This window comes from Rutilus rutilus (assembly GCF_951802725.1).
Source record: "Rutilus rutilus genome assembly, chromosome: 2".
In the NCBI taxonomy this organism is placed as follows: domain Eukaryota; kingdom Metazoa; phylum Chordata; class Actinopteri; order Cypriniformes; family Leuciscidae; genus Rutilus; species Rutilus rutilus.
Genome location: NC_140210.1, coordinates 57,118,427 through 57,134,889, shown reverse-complemented (window position 1 = coordinate 57,134,889; position 16,463 = coordinate 57,118,427). Strand labels below are relative to the sequence as shown.

The window sequence follows — 16,463 nt, the reverse complement described above, 5'->3', positions numbered from 1 at the left end:
GAAACAATGTTGCTATGTGGGTAGGGGTGCGTCTCATTTTTATTTATGAATCCTCGCTTCCTTTCCTCGCATCTTAGCAAGGAAAGCATCTTTAGTAATTTGATGGCAAGAATTACAGGAGAAACAAGAAAGTGTTTACAAATATGTTTACTAGGTATTGTCTTATTAAAAGTACAATAAGAGATTAATACAACTTCAAAACAATAAAATGAGCCACTGTGCTTTTGTTGTAGGTGTTGCTATGCTGATGTCAGTCAGAAGAATGGCTCCTCTTTCTATGATCTTTCTGCTCATGATTCACGGTGAGTGGCTTCAACACTTTAGAAACTCTCAAAGGATTTTGCAATTTGTGTACAGATGTTTTTCCAGTATCTTTGATGCACAAGCTAAAGCTAATTCGTTCAGTCTGAATTCTGTGCTTCAGGGGTTTCTAGTGGTGATTGGGGTGTGAGTTACAGTCATTCACACATCTGTGCACTAAAGGACTCAACAGTGATAATGAGCTGCAATTATACATACCCTACTGGACATCAGATCATGGAAGCGTTCTGGACCAAAGGCCCTGCAGATGATGTAAATCCTCCAGATCTGTCTGAGGACCCTGAATACAGTCAGAGGCTTCAGTATCTGGGAGATAAACAGCAGAACTGCACCGTCAGACTGAGTCATGTGACACAGAAGGATTCACACATGTACTATTTCAGATTCATCACTGATATAACAGAAGGAAGATGGATTGGTAAACCAGGAGTGACTCTTACTGTCACAGGTGAGTTTGATGAAGTTTATCTCTTCTTCTGTGCATTATGTTGAATAATAATCAGTGTATCCCAGTGGGCACCTTGATGTCAAAATGGTCAAAAATGAAAGTCAAATTGACGTCAAAGTGTTGATGTCAATTTGATGTCAAGATTTGACCTCTGCTGATGTCATTTTGCCAAACAAAAAGGTGAAACGCATGGCCGTACACTTATTACCAGCTTCACTTAAAACTAACCAGATTTACTTTATTTAATTTCCGGTTTAAATAAATATAATATTTAAATAGTTTAAAATATATTAAACATATTTTGATGACACCATGATGGTGGTTAGCGTTTGCTTTAGTTGTGCTCTTGACCCTTAACTCTTTAATATTAAATTTTCTCTGGCTGCTATAACTGTGTGTTTATAAAGCACAACTGTTGTAGCTAAAAAAGCCATGAGATCAGGAGATGTTGGCGGTTTATTGAAGATGAAGACGATATCATCATGTAATTGCCTGAATCTCTGATCTTATTCAGTGTCTAATGTTTGATTATATAGGACTTGTGATTTTAATGTTGTATTATAATAGAAGCCATTTAATTTAACAGCATGAGAATAATTTTTTTTTTAATTAATACAGGATTTTAAAAACATTTAATGCTTTAAGCTCAACATTATTACTTAGCTATCAAGAATCAGTGTATGACTCTCAACAATGGTGACAATCAATGAAATGCTTCATGCTGCAGTGCATGCTGGGTACCACCAATCAAAATGCACCCATATCTCCCAGCATGCATTGCGGCATTAATAAATTATGCAGCTGGAGTTGATCTGATTATCTGGATATTTTGTTTGATTGTCACCATTGTTGAGATTCATACGCTGTTTCTTGATGTCTGTGTGCGTCTAAGTAATGCCATAGATGACAGGGTTTTGTGCACTAAATAGTTATTAAAAACCAAGTATATTATTTGATAAACAACACTTCTAGATATGCTGTAGAATCAAATTACTTCTATCATGAATAAAACCGCTTTTACTGAACATGATCAGGGATTCAGGGAATTACATGATGATATCATCAATAAACAGCCAACATCTCCCGATCTCAGTTTCTGATGGCTTTTTTAGCTACAACAATTGTGCTTTATAAACACACAATTAAAGCAGCCAGAGAAATTTATATATTAAAGAGTCAAGGGTCAAGAGCACAACTAAAGCAAACGCTAACCACCATCATGGTGACTTTAAAATACAAAATATGATTTCATTACACCGGAAATTATATAAAGTAAATCTGGTTAGTTTTAAGTGAAGCTGGTAATAAGTTGGATTTCCGGCCGAGTGAACGCTGGCGTGACTAGCTGCCGCTGCTCGCCGGTATTTGATCGTCATTATGGTCTTGCGACCTAATGAACTTTGATTTATACTGGTGCAGTGTCTGTAAAACAGTTTGATCTGCCCGTTTTGGTAAACGGACAGACCGAATATTGTCTACGCTACCTGTGGCGTGTTGTTGACTCCCGCTCCTCATCTGGCTGCTGCTACATACTAGCTACCACCTCCACTCGTCCATCATGTGGAATAACGGACTGACAGTATGGTTTATCCTAGTCTGGATTGTCCTATCCAGCTTACTAGGTCCATCGACAGCCCTTCACCGGTACACTGCTGCCCAGCTCCTTCAGCTGCGGATCCACCTGTCAGATCCTTCACCGGTGCTACATCTTTTCCCGGACATTGCTCGGCTCCCCCGTCGGAAATATATCCACCGCGGGTCCCGCCTGAGACTCCACATCAACCACTCATCTGCCATCAACTCCATTTGGTCCACAACCCGCCGTCTTTGCAGAAAACCCAACAGACGAGCTAATTGCGGCTTGTTAGCCAACCTAGCCAAGTCGGCTAACCATGTCTCCATCTCTGTTCGCAGTGATGTCAACTTCGGACTATTTAACATCCGCTCACTCACTGGCAAAGGACTTCTTCTCCAGGACCTCCTCCTCGATTCCAAGCTGGATTTTCTATGCTTGACAGAGACATGGCAGCAACCGAACGACTTTTCTCAGTTAAACGAATCCACTCCACCCGGGTTTGTTTACATTTGTCAGCCCCGCCTCACCGGTCGAGGAGGAGGTCTCGCGATAATTCATCATGAGAAATTGCGTGTGTCGCCTATTTCTCTTCCTACATACTCATCGTTTGAATCAGTGGCTCTGCAAATTACTGGACCAACACCAACTATAGTAGCTGCTGTCTATCGTCCGCCCAAGCCCAACAAGGATTTTATTGATGAATTTTCCTCTCTTCTCACCCTCCTCTGCACACACTCCCCTAATGCCATTGTGCTTGGTGATTTTAATATTCACATGGACAGCATCAATCATATTATCACGAAGGATTTTACATCATGCTTGGACAGTTTCGATTTTAAGCAACATATAAATTTCCCCACCCATTCCAAAGGTCATATCCTTGATCTGGTGTGCTGCTCCGGTGTCACCCCTTTAAACTGCGCTTCTACTCATCTCCCCATTTCTGATCATATGTTCATATCATTTAATCTGAATCTGTCCATTTCCAAAACTAAACCTTCACGTATAATCTCTTTCCGTAACATTAAGAACATTAATCCTACAACCGTTACAACTGCCATAGAATCACTTCCCAGCATAACCTCCCCTTCTACATGTGATGAACTCGTTCTCCACTACAACAGCAGTCTCCATTCACTGTTGACTTCACTTGCTCCCATAAAAACCCGGACTGTATCATTCACCCGCTCTGCTCCATGGTTTACACCTCGTCTCCGCCTCCTCAAAGCTAAAGGACGACAACTGGAACGCCTCTACAAAAAATCCTGTCTCACCGTTCACAAGGAAATGTACCATCTCCACATCCTCCATTATAAGGACTCAATCAACACAGCCAAATCACAACACTATGCAGGTCTCATCAACACTGGTGATGGGAACACGCGGACTCTGTTTTCTGTACTTAACAACTCCCTACACCCTCCGGACAACTTCCCCCAACACTTCTACTCTGCTGAGCAATGTGTTTCACTCATGAACTTTTTTAACGGTAAAATTGAAACTATTCATCAGCAACTGGACTCTCACATTTCCTACAATGTATCCCCTCCTGTTCCCCTCCGACCCCCTTCCTTTCAACCATTCTCGAATTTCCACCTTCCCTCTGTTGCCAATGTATCGGAACTCATCAGAAAATCAAAACCGTCCACCTGTCAACTCGACCCCCTTCCAACACCGCTGGTCAAAGCCTGTCTCCCCCACATGTCTCCTCTGATCACCGACATCATCCACTCCTCCCTCACCTCTGGTTCTGTTCCACCATCTCTCAAATGTGCTGCAGTAACTCCAATCCTCAAGAAACCTGGTTCAGACCCCAGCAACTTCAATAACCTCCGGCCTATCTCCAATCTGCCATTCCTTTCGAAAATCCTGGAAAAAACAGTTGCATCCCAACTCCACTCTCATCTTTCCGACAATAACCTTTATGAACAGTTCCAGTCTGGTTTTCGTCCCCATCACAGCACTGAAACAGCTCTACTCAAAATAACCAACGACCTCCTCCTGGCAGCAGACTCTGGACTCATAACCATTCTCATCCTCCTTGACCTTACCGCAGCTTTCGACACCATCTCCCACTCCATCCTTCTCCATGGACTGGCATCCATTGGACTATCTGGCACACCCCTGGACTGGTTCCACTCTTATCTCACTGGCCGAACTCAGTTCATCCAACTAAAAACTTTTGCATCCCAGCCATCTCCCATCTCCTCTGGTGTACCACAAGGTTCTGTCCTCGGTCCAGTCCTCTTCATCATTTACCTACTCCCCCTTGGTCACATATTCCGTAAATACAATATTCACTTTCATTGCTATGCGGACGACACCCAGCTCTACCTTTCCTCTAACCCCAACTCCTCCCTCCCTCCCACCTCCCTCTGTGACTGCCTCCAAGAAATCAAAACTTGGTTTTCCTCCAACTTTCTCAAACTGAACAGTGATAAAACTGAGGTTCTTCTCATTGGTTCTAAATCCACCCTCGCCAAAGCTAACAGTTTCACCATCACCATCGATAACTCCTCTGTCTCCCCCTCCCCCCAAGTTAAGAGTCTGGGTGTCGTCCTGGACGGCACTTTGTCTTTCCATTCTCACATTAACAACATTACCCGTTCTGCATATTTCCATCTCCGCAATATCAACCGTCTCGGCCCGTCCCTCACTGCCGATAATACCGCCATCCTGGTCCATTCCCTCGTCACCTCCCGCTTGGATTACTGCAACTCACTTCTCACTGGTCTCCCCCTCAAGTCCCTCCGTAAACTACAACTTGTTCAAAATGCTGCTGCCCGGATCATCACCAGGACCCCGTCTTCTCATCACATCACCCCTGTTCTCCAGCAGCTTCACTGGCTTCCCATCACACACCGCATCACCTATAAAATCCTTCTATTAACATTCAAAGCCCTCCACAACCTCGCCCCTCCTTACATAACTGAACTTCTCCACGTCAACACACCCAGTCGGACTCTTAGATCATCTTCATCCATCAGCCTCACTGTCCCCCCTGCCCGTATGACCACCATGGGTTCCAGAGCCTTCAGCCGTTCCGCCCCCCGCCTCTGGAATTCCCTCCCACCCAACATCCGAAACATTGATACATTGACAATGTTCAAATCACATCTCAAAACCCACCTTTTTCTGCAATGTTACCCTCCCTGACTGTCACGCTCTCCAGATTTTTTTTTTATTTTTATTTTTACTAAACCAAATTTTTTATCCTTTTTGAGTATCTTTTTGTATCTTTTAGTATGTTAAATGCATTTGCTATCTGATATGTATTTTAAACCCTGTTTTATTTGTACGGTGACCTTGGGTGTTTTGAAAGGCGCCTTTAAATAAAATGTATTATTATTATTATTATAAGTGTACGGCCATGCGTTTCACCTTTTTGTTTGGCAAAATGACATCAGCAGAGGTCAAACTCTTGACATCAAATTGACATCGACACTTTGACGTCAATTTGACTTTCATTTTTGACCTATTTCTTGACGTAATTTTGACATCAATTTGGTGTCATATTGATGTTAAATTGACATCAAATGCCCACTGGGATGTGTGTGTGTTGTGTTCAGATCTTCATGTCGAGACTCCTGAGAGAGTGACAGAGGGAGATTCAGTCTATCTGACGTGTAAAAGCAGCTGCGCTCTGACTGACAGAGCAACATTCATCTGGTACAGAAACTCAGAGAAGATATTAACTGAGAGTAAATTCAGTAACAAACTCATCCTCAATCCAGTCAGAAGAGAGGATTCAGGCAGATATAGCTGTGCTGTAGACGGACAAACTCACATCTCTCCTGCTGTTTATCTCAATGTCATGTGTGAGTATGAATTCAGTCATATTTTAATATATATATATTTTGTTTATATTTTACTTTTTTATCAATAAAGATGTTGAGTGTCTATTTACACTAAGTACGAGCCACTGCCACCATCACACAGCCTGGCTTTTTACAACTGCTTTTTGCATGACTGACCAAGTTTAAAGGACAGGCTCTGCACATCGGCTGCAAAACCAAGTAGCTCCTTTCCTGGGCATTTGAGGACACCTTTACTGATCAGCCAACACGATCTCATGAAAGTGCGTATCTATAGCACAAATTTTATTTCTCGTGCCATTTATATGTGCTGCAAACACGTGCAAATGAAACGCACTGTAAACCCCTTGGGTAGGATTAGGGGTGTGGAGTGCATAAGTATTACATGCCATAAAGTGCGTATCATATGCACGCAAAAACAATTTTTGCTGTATAAATGGTATGAGAAATAAAATTTGTACATACATACATACTCACTTTCATGAGATCGGGCTGGATCAGCAAGTTCAATATGGTTTGGGTTAAGGGTAGGTGTAGGGGTAGGGGTAGAGACAATTAAGCATCCATGTAGCATCCATTTATGATTTTAATAAATATGATCAGATACACCCAATATGACTTTTAGAAGTATGAACACCATTTACACTTATTGCAAAGAAAATTTGCACTTTTTGTTGCTAGATTTACAATTATTCATACAGCAGACACTTTTATCCAAAGTTTCTTTTAACACTGTGCTGGTGGATCCCACATGAACGCTGAGCCGTGTTAATTTAACTCCAGAGATTTAACTGTGCGACAAGCTCAAATCAAAACTGCGGGACAGTTTCCCACTTAAAGGGATACTTCACCTCTGGAAAGATGAATGTGTATTTCAATTGGGCTTCGCTGCTCTACGAGGCAACTCCCAAGCCACGCCTACCGGTTAGAGAGCAGTTGTAAACAATAAAGCTAAGCTACAAGTGAGTCTCCGTGACGAGTCTGCCCGGGTTTTTGAGATCACACAAAATGATTCGGGATTCGGCTTTTGCATTCTACAGTCGCCATTCATTATGTTTACTGTGGCGAGCAGGACGAGGCTAGGGCCGGCCTCGCGTCGTTCTTCCGCGGCCCTAGCCTCGTCCTGCTCGCCACAGTAAACATGATGAATGGCAACCGAAGAACGCAAAAGCCGGTGGCGTGATTACTGATGAGCAACACTGCTATTTTCTTAGCAATGGTAAAACGCACATCAACCGATCACTTGTTTAGCGTTCATGTAAACACTATACATTCAGATTTACCAATCGGAATGAATTCAGTTAGATTGAAACAAAAGGTGTGCATGTAAACAATGAATGGCGACTGTAGAAAGCAAAAACTGAATCCCGGACAATTTGGACGATCTCGGCAGCCGGACATGTCCGGGAAAAAGAAGATGGTAACCCCTACTACTCAGCTTTCTCCACAGAATAAGAACTCGATAGCTTAGCTTCCAAAAAAAAAATGGTTGACACTGCTTGTAGAGTTCTCAACGGGCCTGAAAATTACAACCCGACCCGACCCGGCCCGTGGCTTTTAAAGCCCAGACCCGATGTAACCCGACACATCAACATGAATTATCTGCCCGAACCCGGCCCGCGGCCCGACGGATTTTTTTTTTTTATACACGTATTATCATGACCAGCAGATGGGAATTCAAATCAACCTTTAATGTTCACGCCTTTTAACAATACAAACAACTGAAACAATAAACTTTAAATATATAAATAGGCTGTAGTAGCGACGGTGAATTCACCTGAGGCAAGTTTACTTTTCACCAACTCCATCTTCTCCAGGCTAAAGGCGTGCACGCAGCGGCGTCAGGTCTGCCCCCGCCCCTCTCCGTGATGTGCTTTGCACGCAGCAGCCAGACTTTCTTTACGGTGAACAGCAGCGATGATTAATAAATGTTTTTTTGTTTTTGTTTTTTTCACTGACTGGAAAAGATTAAGCCCGAGGTCCGACCCGACCTGAGTCATTTGATTATATTTTCGACCCGAACCCGGCCCGAACCCGCGGGTCCCGTCGGGTTTGTCGGGCCGACCCGACCCGTTGAGAACTCTAACTGCTTGTACATTCTGTAAGTGAGATCCCTCTATGGGCGGGTTGAAAACATGTGGAACAGCTCCTTCTACTGGCTGTAGTCTTTAGCCTCTGGCCAAAAAATCCTCCGATGACGCAAAATGACGATTTTTGCATCATCGGAGGATTTTTTCCAGACAAAAAATACATAAATCTCTCCTCTCAGGGGGATATGAGGGGGGAAAGCATGGTAATTCGAAAATACTACAGGTTTTCTACTGATACAAAGCTTAATGCTAAATCCCGAAGTATCCCTTTAAGCACAAATTTACAGATAGATTTACACTTATTGCGCCATTAAGAATTCAAACAGTGTGATGACATGGTTTCTTAAACAATCTCTACTGTGCTACAAACTGTTTTAAATTGCAAAAAAAAATAAAAAAAAATAACACATTTTCTTCTAGATCCTCCACAGTACACTTTTGTTGGGGTGAGTCCATCTGGTGTAATAGAGGAGGGAGATTCAGTGACTCTGAGTTGCAGCAGTGACTCAAACCCTCCTGGAGAAATCAGCTGGATTAAAGGAGGAACGATTGTAGGATCTGGAAGAATCTACAACATCTCAAAGATCAGCTCTGATGACAGTGGAGAATACAAGTGCAAGTCCATCAATGAACATGGGGAGAAATACTCTGATGCTGTGACTTTAAACGTCATGTGTAAGTTTAAAATAAAACACAAGATGCTCTAGAACATTCCAGTATGTTGATGATGATATCAGTACATATTAGTAACACACAAATTGTTCATGATCTTTGCCACAATAAGTTTGGTAATATTTTTTAGACCCTCCCAGGAATTAGATTAGATTGTTTATTTAGCCATATGGCAAATATGGCTCATTTATTTAGCCATATTTGTCGCATTTAGCCACACGACAATGCCGGTGGAATTTGTTTTCGGTACAGTATGTTTAAGCTCTACATCATCATACATTACAAACAACAAATAGACAATACACTTCACAACATGTAACAATACAAGATACAGTGGGTGAATGACCATGCGTAGTGTATGAGAGGCCAAACTAAACTAAAGAGAGGAGTTCAGAGTCCTGATGGCTATGGGGAAAAAGCTGTTTGTGAAGCGTTTGGTCTTGGTAGAGAGTGACCTGTAGCGCCTCCCTGAGGGAAGGAGCTGAAAGAGGTGGTGCGCTGGATGTGAGGGGTCGGAGATGATTTTCTTTGCACGCTTTACAGTCCGATGTGTATAGAGGGAATCGACTGAGGGCAGTGGTTTCCCTATAATCTTAGATGCTTTGTTGACAGTCTGCTGTAGTTTTTTCTTTGTTTGGCTACTGTTATAGATGATGTAATGATGGACTCGATGATAGCGGAATGGAACAGAACAAGGAGCTGATGTTTGATCCGGTATTTTTTAAGCTGCCTGAGGAAGTAAAGTCTTTGTTGAGCTTTTGCAATGATGTGATTAGTGTTAGTTGTCCACTTCAGGTTATTGCTAATGTGTGTTCCTAGGAATTTAAAGGAGTTAGTGATGGTGATTGGATTGCCATTTATTTGTATGGGTGTTTTGGGAAATGGCCTACGTCTAAAGTCCACAATGAGTTCCTGGGTTTTGGCTGTGTTGAGCTGGAGGTCATTGTTCGAACACCAATTTACAGCTTGGTCCACCACCATGCGGTACTGTGTTTCATCATTGTCTGAGATGGTTGTGTCGTCCGCATACTTTATTGTTTTCACTGAAGGGTCCATGGATGTAAAGTATGCTGTATAAATGGAAAAGAGCCAAGGGGAGAGAACACAGCCCAGATGAGCTCCTGTACTGAGGGTGAGAGGGTGTGAGGTTATGTTATTAACCTTCACCCTCTGTGATCTATTCCACAGGAAGCTCCTTATCCAGTGGCATATGGCTGGGTCAATGTTCATGTCCAAGAGTGTGGTAAAGAGTTTAAATGGGTTAATAGTGTAAAGTGGAACTAAAGTCTATGAACAGGATGTGTGTGTAGGTGTTTGGTGATTCCAGATGTTGCAAGGTATGGTGGAGTGCTATGCTGATTGCATCCTCAATGGACCGGTTGGCTTGGTAGGCGAATTGATATGAGTCCATCAGCAAAGAAGTGCAGGATTTCAGGTATGCCAGAATAATCCGTTCAAATGCTTTACCACAGATGTTAGAGCAACTGGTCTGAAGTCATTGAGGCAGGTGATCTTTGAGGACTTTGGCACAGGAATAATGATGGAGCATTTAAAGCATTGTGGGACTGTACATTGGCTTAATGAGATGTTAAAAATGGTGGAAAAAACAGGCGCCAATTGAGCTGCACAATGGCAAAGCAAAGCAGGACTGATCCCACCCTACATCTTAAATGGAGTTCTCACCTCATCCTCCTGGATGCAGAAGGGTGGTGTCGGAATGGGGTCGGGGGGAGTGACTGGTGAGGAGGTTTTTCAAATCTTGCATAAAAGTTATTTAATATGTCTGGGAGACTTGGATCACTGTTAAGAGGGGAGATGGGGCATTTTTTGTAGTCTGTCATGCCCTTAAGATTTTTCCATATTGATCTTGAGCTGCTTGATGAAAATTGTTGTTCCAGTTTCGTTCAATAACTGTGCTTTGCTCTCCTTATTGCAGCTCGTAGTTTATATTTGGCTGTTCTGTATTGACTCGTCTCCACTTTTGTACGCCCAGTTCTTTTCTTTGCGGAAGAGATGTAAGTCTTTGGAGAACCATGTTTTTTTATTGCCATAGAATGTCACTGTTTTGGTGGGGATGCACATTTCCTCGCAGAACTTGACGTATGACGTCACAATATCAGTGAGTTCGCCGAGGGAGTCACAAGCTGTGCTGAATATGTCCCAATTCGTGCATTCGAAACACCCTCGAAGTGTTTCAATGGCATCTATGGACCAGGACCTGACAGATTTGGATGTTTTCTTAATGGATTTAAGTTTTTGTCTGTACTTCGGAATGAGGAGCAACACTGGATGGTCAGACCTCCCCAGTGGAGCCCTCGGGAATGCCCGGTAAGCATCTGAAACTGAGATGTAGCAGTGAATCCAGTGTTTTTGCTTTCTCTGCTGTGGCAAGTGACTTGTTGCTTGTAGTTTGGGAGTTCGGATGACAGGTTTGTGTGGTTGAAATCACCTAACATGATGACAGACGTATCAGGGTTGGAGTTTTCAACAGACGAGATGTGTTGGGAGAGATCGCTAATGGCTGTGTTAGCGTTAGCTTGTGGTGGAACGTAAACGCCGATTAGTATAATTGAAGTGAATTCTCTCGGGAGGTAATATGGTCAGCATTTCAAACTGATGAATCAAGATTGGGAGAGCAGTAACGATGAAGGATTGTTGAATTGTTACACCAGCGCTGATTTACCATGAGAGAAATAAATAAGTTTGACTGACCTGTCGACACCGGAACGATTGATCCAGCCATGTCTCGGTAAAGCAGAAGGCCGAGCAGTCACTGTAATTTCTGTCCGTTTGTGTTAAAAGCAGAAGTTCATCCATTTTATTTTTAAGGGATCACACGTTGGATAAGATCAGAGCGGTAGTGGAGACCACTCCAGTTCTCTGTCTTTTTGTGCTAGATGTATTTCCCCATGGTGGCGATCCAGTGTTGTTTACATCCAGGATATCCTCTGGAATGTTGGCAAATAATTCCAAATTGTCAGGTGTAATCCTCCTGATATGTAACAGCTCCTCACGACTATATGATGTAATGCATTATGTTTCCTCACATATAACACAGACAAAAGTTCAAAACATAATAGCAGAGCAAGTACTGGGGCAAGCCTCCTGGCAGCCATGTCTCAGTGTCCATTAGTTAGGCTGGTCAGATTTGGGTGGGAGATTCAGTGACTCTGAGCTGCAGCACCAGCACTCAAAACAAAAAAATATCTCAGGGGCATCGGTGACGTATCATCGCCTCTACCAGATCGTGTCTTTGATAATTCACACTGCGTGATTGTCACTCACGTGAACGAGCACCGATTTGCTTATGATTTCGGGCATTTGTCGCGATCTCGCCAAAAACCTGTCTTGTGTTTCTCTTTACTTAAAGGGATACTCCACTTTTTTCGGAAATATGCTCATTTTACAACTCCCCCAGAGTTAAACAGTTGAGTTTTACCGTTTTAGAATCCATTCAGCCGAACTCCGGGTCTGACGGTACCACTTTTAGCATAGCTTAGCATAGATCATTGATTCAGACGAGTCCAGTAGCATTTCTTTCAAAATGACCAAAGAGTTTCAATATTTTTCCTATTTAAAACTTGACTCTTCTGTAGTTAAACCGTGTACTAAGATCGACGGAAAATGAAAAGTTGCGATTTTCTAAGCCTATATGGCTAGGAACTACTCTCATTCCGGCGTAATAATCAAGGAACTGTGCGGCCGTACCATGGGTGCAGCAGGCGTAATGATATGACGCAGCGCCTAAAAATAGTCCCCAGCTCGGTAACTTCTTCCAACGTGACCGGGACTAAGTTTGTCTAACCTATTAGACCTATTTTTAGGCGCTGCGTCATATCACTACGCCTGCTGCACTCATGGTACGGCCGCACAGTTCCTTGATTATTACGCCGGAATGAGAATAGTTCCTAGCCATATAGGCTTAGAAAATCGCAACTTTTCATTTTCCGTCGATCTTAGTACACGGTTTAACTACAGAAGAGTCAAGTTTTAAATAGGAAAAATATTGAAACTCTTTGGTCATTTTGAAAGAAATGCTACTGGACTCGTCTGAATCAATGATCTATGCTAAGCTATGCTAAAAGTGGTACCGTCAGACCCGGAGTTCGGCTGAATGGATTCTAAAACGGTAAAACTCAACTGTTTAACTCTGGGGGAGTTGTAAAATGAGCATATTTCCGAAAAAAGTGGAGTATCCCTTTAAGTAAAGAGAAAGACATCAGATGTCATATTTTGGTTAAAAATTAAATTCAGGTTGACGTCTAAACCCAAAGTTTGTTTGACAATTTGGTTGGAATAAACACTGCACTGCAAAAAGGATGAAATGCTCATTAAATCTGTGAAGATCTCAGCAGAGGAGGATTAAACAACTCCAAAAACAGCATTACCAGCTTCACTTATTACTAACCAGGGGTGCGTTTACCAAAGCCAACTATGGTCGCAAGTTCCATCGTTACCAATAGAGTTCAATGGTAATTGCAATCATAGTTGGCCAACGATGCTTTTGGGAAACACACCCCAGACTGACTTTATTTCTGTCAGACGTCTACAAAAGTTCTTGTTGACAATTAATAGAGATTTTGTTGTAGATTTTTTATTGAAAATAATAGTTTGGTTTGAAGTCACCATTATGGCGATCAGTGTTTGCTTTAGTTGACTTTTTAACATACATTTTTCTTGGACTGCAGTAACTGTATTTTTTATGTCAAGCAAAACATTTTCAACCAAACATTAACATCTAAACCTCTGTTCATTTTCAATAAGAACTTCTGTAGATGAATGACAGAAATGAAATCAATCTGGTTAGTAATAAGTCTACTGCCATGAATTTCACATTTTTCTTTTTTGTGTGTGTTTATTCCAACCAAAATTTGACGTCTGTCTGACATTGGAGCTTGACGTCAAACAAACGTTGGGTTTAGACGTCAACCAGACTTTAATTTTTAACCAAAATCCAACGTCTGACTGATGTTGGAGTCTAAATCCTCAGTCTCATTCTGACTTGTTTAATTTAAAAGCACAATATGTAAGATTTTTCGTTAAAATAGTAAATGATGATTTTTTTTTTTTTTTTTGTGAACTATCACTTTAAATTACTCATTCTAAATTGAAGTAAATTAATCTTTTCGGATGTTATACTTTTTGTCTCAGCTATAGGATGTTTGGTGATATTATACATATCCATTGGAGTGGTTTGTGGAGCTGCAGTGATCATTACCATGGTGCTAATTGGGTAAGATGTTTGCAATATTTGACTGCAGTTACTTGTACTAACATATATTTTTTTAAATGTACATTAAATATTATCCCATAGTTTAGACAAACTAAACTGAAAGGTTTTCAAATAAAAATCTGATCACATCACATTCATTGGTTTTCAAGGGTAAGCAAGCGGATGAAAAAGAGAAACGACACACTCAAATCTCAGGTGAGAAAAATCAATTTGGTTATCAGTAGTTTACTAATCAGGTAAATGAACTGCTCTCAGATTGAAGTCCTGAATGTAGTCGTGACTCTTTAGTGGGTGTTGGAAGACATTATTCATGCATTTTTTTTCCTCTATTCTGTTCTTTTTTTTTTATGGAAAAGATGAGTCAGTCCAGAAATCATTATAGCAGACGTGAAGCTTCTGGTGATGAGTTAAGTGAACCTGTGTATGAGAATGCAACAGTAAGTGTTTTAACTGAGCTTTTCACACTATTCACTGAATATCAAATGTCTATAGACTAAGCATATAACAAAAAAAAACAAAAAAAAAACAGTATTACTTATATATTCATTCACTTACTCTCATTATTTTTCTCTTCATTGTTTCTTTCTTTCAGCCTAACATGAGGCCGTAGTATTTGGGACAGAGCAACAAAAATGTCCGCTTGCAAATTCCTTTATGTACAGCGGAAATAGAAAGTCTTCACATCCCTTTTAAAACAGGCATTTATTTTATGTAGAAATTGAAACAAAAGATAAATCACATCAGAACTTTTGCATATTTAATGTAACAATTACAACCTATACAATGCCAGTAAAAAACAGTAACATTTCAGGGGAAAAAATAAAGCTAAACAAACTTGGAATAAATAAGTGTTCACACCCCTGATCTTATACTTGGTTGAAGAACCTTTTGGTTTTATTACAGGACTGCGTTTGGATGGGAGTCTTATCAGTTTGGCACATCTTGACATGGCAATATTTTCACACTCTATTTTTTATTTTGCAAAAACACTTTGATTCACGATTCCATCCTTTCAACAATGAGAACCCGTTGATGTTTTTGTATAAGCTCTTTATTTTTATCATCTAAAAACTTTGGATTTCAAAGGCATTGCATAGGTTGTCATTTTTTACATTAAATGTGCAAATGCTCTGACTGAGTTATCTTTGTTTCATGTTTTACATCACTGTTTTAACAGGAGTGTGTAGACTTTTTATATCCACTGTCTCTCTTGTGTGTGGAGCCCTGAAAAGCAACGTGAATTGATATAAAAGTGTGTAATCATTCGTGTGTATTGTTTTTGTTGCATATAGTTTGTTTAGCTTAGGTGTTTTAACATGTTTTGTTTAACTTTAAGCCTCATTGTTTGTTTTGAATGCAGAAAATAAAGATCTGATATTGCAACTAAAAACTGAAAACTTTGTATGCCTTTTCGCTGTTCATTTACACAACAACAGTGTTCTGGGCCTGAAAACGCAAAACTTTTGAAAATGGGTTTCGAGGTGCACGTTTCTGAAAATTATAGTTTTTGTCTCAGAGTAAACTACAAACATTTGCTTTTATGTTCTTTCTTGAAAATTAAGGTTTATCTGCCATTTTAATTCATAATTTCCACAAAGTGCCATAGAGGAAGTCCATATGATGAATAATATTTCAAGTATTCTGAAGCAATACGACAGCTTTGTGTGAGAAACAAATTTAAAATGTAAGTGATACTGTATATTAGTTGAGGGAGGACTGTTGATAACTCTGACATTACTCTAAAAAAGCCCTGGATTTACACCGACATTGAAAGTGAAGAAGCAAACCAGGAGCAACAGAATAAATCTCAAATTCTCTGAAGAACATGTTTCAACAATATAAAAAAAAAACATATATCTTTTTTTTTCCCCACACTTTACATTAAAAGTCATTAAACATTAAAGTATGCTCTGAGATTTTAACGGAGGTATGTGTGTTCACACAAGAAAAGACAATGACAGCAAAATTTATTGGATTTCAGATCATAAAAATAATAATAATAATAATCAAATAGGCCTATTTTTAAACATTGCTTTATAAAGGAGACGTGAAAAACAAGAGTGCTTCAAAATTAATTTGTGTACAATATCTTACAGTCTATAGTATCATAAAGACACCCAAAGACATGAAGAATCAGCATATGAATCTCAGCAATGATGACAAACGAAAAGCTACATGCTGCAATGCATGCTGGGTGCCACCATAGTACAAAACCCATCCATGACTCCCAGCATGCATTGCGGCATGAATAAATTATGCAGCTGAATATTCCTACTATTTGCTTTTATTTTTGCTGTTGTTTTTGTTT

General features: G+C 40.6%; 1 protein-coding gene across 3 annotated transcripts in view; it reads left to right on the top strand.

Moving 5' to 3' along the window:
- The first annotated feature begins 211 nt into the window (after positions 1-211).
- LOC311286399 (B-cell receptor CD22-like) overlaps positions 212-16,463 on the top strand; it is a 46,884-nt gene continuing 30,632 nt past the window's right edge. Inside the window, exons 1-8 of one of the 3 annotated variants that reach the window (XM_084402608.1) lie at positions 212-302; positions 425-769; positions 5,915-6,163; positions 8,671-8,925; positions 14,074-14,155; positions 14,305-14,350; positions 14,512-14,592; positions 14,748-15,548. In XM_084402608.1, coding sequence (XP_084258734.1) covers positions 242-302; positions 425-769; positions 5,915-6,163; positions 8,671-8,925; positions 14,074-14,155; positions 14,305-14,350; positions 14,512-14,592; positions 14,748-14,765 — 1,137 coding nt within the window. In that variant the 5' untranslated portion in view covers positions 212-241 and the 3' untranslated portion in view covers positions 14,766-15,548. Of the gene's footprint in view, positions 303-424; positions 770-5,914; positions 6,164-8,670; positions 8,926-14,073; positions 14,156-14,304; positions 14,351-14,511; positions 14,725-14,747; positions 15,549-16,463 lie in introns of those variants that run through there. The other 2 variants (XM_084402609.1, XM_084402607.1) reach the window with 2 other exon arrangements.